Here is a 3,444-nt window from a genome sequence, read left to right as displayed (position 1 = left end):
CCCCACCCCCCTGCCCCAAAGACTGAGGTCTAGGCATCAACAACACAAAGAGGCTTTGTAATGAGGTACATCTAGAATTTTGTTGCCATTGTTGTTGTTATAAATTAGCCCAGGCATCAGCACTTAATCAGTAAGAACTGAGTTAATGCTGTATCTCCTAAAACGTGGTATGCTTTCTTAGGTAGTAGGCAAGATAACTTAGGAGCAGGGGAGCACATGGATAAAAACACATTTCATTTTAGTGGTTTGGGACTCATTTTAATGCTATGTCAGAAAAAGAAAGAAAACAAACACATCAAACTACTGCTTTCACAAAGATTGTTTCTTTTGCAAGTGTAGTAGTAGTCGTAGTGGTAGTTGCTCAGTCGTGTTCAACTCTTGGTGACTCCACGGACCGTAGCCTGCCAGACTCCTCTGTCCACGGAATTCTCCAGGCAAGAATGCAGGAGTGGGTAGGCATTCCCTTCCCCAGGGTCATCTTCCTGACCCAGGGATCGAACTCGGGTCTCCTGCACTGCAGATTCTTAACTGTCTGAGCCACTAGGGAAGCCCAACTGCCCTGCTTTTAAAGATTTAAGTACTACGAGTTGCACTTAAATCTTTAAAAGCCGGGCAATTTAGATAGATCTGGTAAAAAAACACGCTCTAGTGGAGCTAAAATACTGTAGTATGTTCAGGGATAACCATTGCACTGCCAACGTCAGGTGGACAACCTCACCGGGAGCATTTCCATGTGCCTCCTCTGGCTAAGGTCACCTTCCACATGCCTGGACCCTCCAGACTTTAGGGAGGCTGCTTCAGGGATCATGTGTCACATGGTTCAGTCAGTAACAGTGCCCAATAAAAATAGGAATGGACAGAGTGAAGAATTATAATTCTAATACATGCATGGTCTCGGAATATTATGAGATCAAATGGAGTCCGCGACCATCAGTCCAAAAAAGGGTTAAATTCAAAGACAGGAAGCCCCTAAAATGTATTAAAGATTCTTAATTATTTGAATGTGAGAACATTCTTCTGAAAGTAAAACAGAACTCAACAAATATAATTTTTAAAAATAAAAAAATTTCTTTACATAAATTTTGCCTTATGAATTTCTTCAGAAAAACATCAACACCAGAAATCCTAGTTTTCTCTAGCTTCTTTATCCTAGAGAGGGCACCCAAACCTTTTATTTGTGAATGAAGCTCTCTGAAGTTGCTATGATCGGGGACATGAGGGACCGAAAAGAGTGACTTCCCAAAGGTGATCAGTGGTAGAGCCAGACTCTGCCTTAAGCTACACATGGCATCTCCAGAGACACAGGTGTAGAAATAGAAAGTCTATCTATAGCTCACTGCCCATCCTAATAACCGGTAATCATGCAGAGTACTGAAGGGCTGCCCAACCATGGCCGGCCAACGCACTGCTTAGTACACAACTGGGTGAACTTCATAATCAAGTGGAACTAAATGATACAGTTACTTAGAAGAAAGAGCTCAGCAAAGAAACGAGCAGTTAGCACAGCTCTGCTCCGGCACAGAGGACACTGATGGGAAGAACGTGGAACAAAGTAAAATGAACTCCAAGGCTACAGGGATCACCTTATATTATCTGTATGCATCTTGTAGAAATGGGGAGTTTCATACACAGACATTAATTCAGAAGTCTTTCTTGGTAACTGCTAATGCACCAAGAAAATTTATACTATCAAGGAAACAGCATAATACAGTTAAAAAGTTTGGGAAAACCAAGCTCTGCATCTTGCTATGTGACTTTGAGTTAAGTTGTTCAAACCTCTCCAAGTCTCTGTTTCCCCATCTGTTAAATGGAGGCAGTAAAACATCTCCTGGAAGTTCCATAGCTAGCAGTAAGCATATTCCAACCATCCATTATTACATGTCTTAGCCAATAAGGAAAAGCTATCTCAGTGTATAAGACTAAGTCCACCTGGGAATTCCCTGGTGGCCCAGTGGTTAAAACTCCTCTCTTTCATTGCCAAGGGCCCTGTTCAATCCCTGGTCAGGGACCTCTACGATTCCACAAGCCACACACACACACACACATAAAAAAAGACTAGGTCCACCTGAGCACAACAACAATTTTTTTAAAAAATTAACCTTCTACAGTCTCAACCCTGGAATCTTTGGTCCTAACCAAGAACCACTGGATGCCGTATATGCCAGCCGTTTCTAAGCAAAGAAGGGAGTAACCCACCTCTTTCCGGCACTCCTCACTGATGATCTTGCTGTTATCCAGAATGTCTGCAAAAACACAGAACTCCTTTTACTTGTGCCTTAGAAGCCATCATCCTGTCAAGTCCAATAAAGCAAGCTTGTGTGTGACTTACTGTAAGAAGAAGGGCATCGTATTCCATTATATGCAAACCTGCTCAAGGTCATGTCAAAATCAGAAATGACCTGAAATGCAAAAGAGAGATGATGCCTAGACAGGCACCTTCCGGTGTAGCCCTGCATCAATATGAATACGGAAAGCCAAACAGCTCTATGCCCAGCCTGCGGGCACAGCCCTGGGGGAGTTAGGAACAACTGGAGAGGGAAGGAAGAACTAATTCTAGTTAGTACCCGTGCCAACTCAGAGAACACCCAGTTTCGTGGAGGGTAGGGATGGGGACTGCAAAATCAGGACCTCTTCTACCCTTTCAATAGCACCCATCTCAATGCCCTGGCTTCTCTTAAGATGCCTCCTCCTTCTGGCTCATCTCCACAACTGCACCTTCTTCAGGAGCCCACCAACCTCAGCTAGTAGGGACAACAAGACCCGGAGGCCTGGTGTGGGGTGCTTTCTGTCTAAAGAAATTTGAGAACATTGAAATCTAGGTTTTCGGACAGGTGGGCTCTCCTCCAAGGCAAAACAGGCTTGCCCTCAAGTCCCTGGCTATTTCTAAAGGCTGAAGGCTTACCTGCACGTGTCTGCAGCAACGCGGTAAGGCGCCCAGGGCAGGCCACCTCCCCAGCCACCCGCATCCCGCCCAGCGGCCCCGACCGTGCCCCCCGCGATACCTGTAAGCGGTCTTCCCCGCCCTTGCGGAGGGCGCCCACGATCTCCTGCACCCGTCCGGGCTGCCGCATCAGGACCGTGGCCTTCATCAGGGTGCTCACCTGTCCCGAGACCCGAGAGAACCGCTGATTCCAGCACCGCGCAGGGCCCAAAGGGAGCCCCGCGAAGCCGGGCCGGGGGCGCAGGGGGCGAGCAGGGGCTCTGGCAAGGCCTGGGCGTCTACGGGCCGCACTGGCGCGGCGGGACCCAGACGGCCTGCTGGGGGTCGCGGAGCGCCCGGGGGTTCGGGGTCAGCCCCACGCCGGTCTCCTGCTCCCACCTCACCTCCTCCGCCATTGCGCTCGCGGGCCGGTCGGCGGCGTGGACACAACGACCGCCCCGCGCCTGCACTGCGCAGGCGCCGCTTCCGACCTGGGCGGATCCGGGGGCGGGGGGCGGATCCGG

At 48.8% G+C, this 3,444-nt stretch overlaps 1 protein-coding gene across 1 annotated transcript in view; it reads right to left on the bottom strand.

Annotated features, from left to right (window-relative positions):
• The window catches only part of NT5C3B (5'-nucleotidase, cytosolic IIIB), an 8,291-nt gene extending 4,904 nt beyond the window's left edge, over window positions 1–3,387 (bottom strand). The window contains exons 1-4 of the mRNA XM_010842536.1: window positions 3,325–3,387; window positions 3,003–3,101; window positions 2,330–2,399; window positions 2,197–2,243 (exon numbers count right to left, since the gene is read on the bottom strand). Coding sequence (XP_010840838.1) covers window positions 2,197–2,243; window positions 2,330–2,399; window positions 3,003–3,101; window positions 3,325–3,336 — 228 coding nt within the window. The 5' untranslated portion in view covers window positions 3,337–3,387. The remainder of the gene's footprint in view (window positions 1–2,196; window positions 2,244–2,329; window positions 2,400–3,002; window positions 3,102–3,324) is intronic.
• Window positions 3,388–3,444: the final 57 nt, after the last annotated feature.

This window comes from Bison bison, unplaced genomic scaffold (assembly GCF_000754665.1).
Source record: "Bison bison bison isolate TAMUID 2011002044 unplaced genomic scaffold, Bison_UMD1.0 scf7180017864180, whole genome shotgun sequence".
NCBI lineage: Eukaryota > Metazoa > Chordata > Mammalia > Artiodactyla > Bovidae > Bison > Bison bison.
The sequence above is the reverse complement of the archived record's forward strand: the minus strand, read 5'-3'. Positions and strand labels throughout refer to the sequence as shown.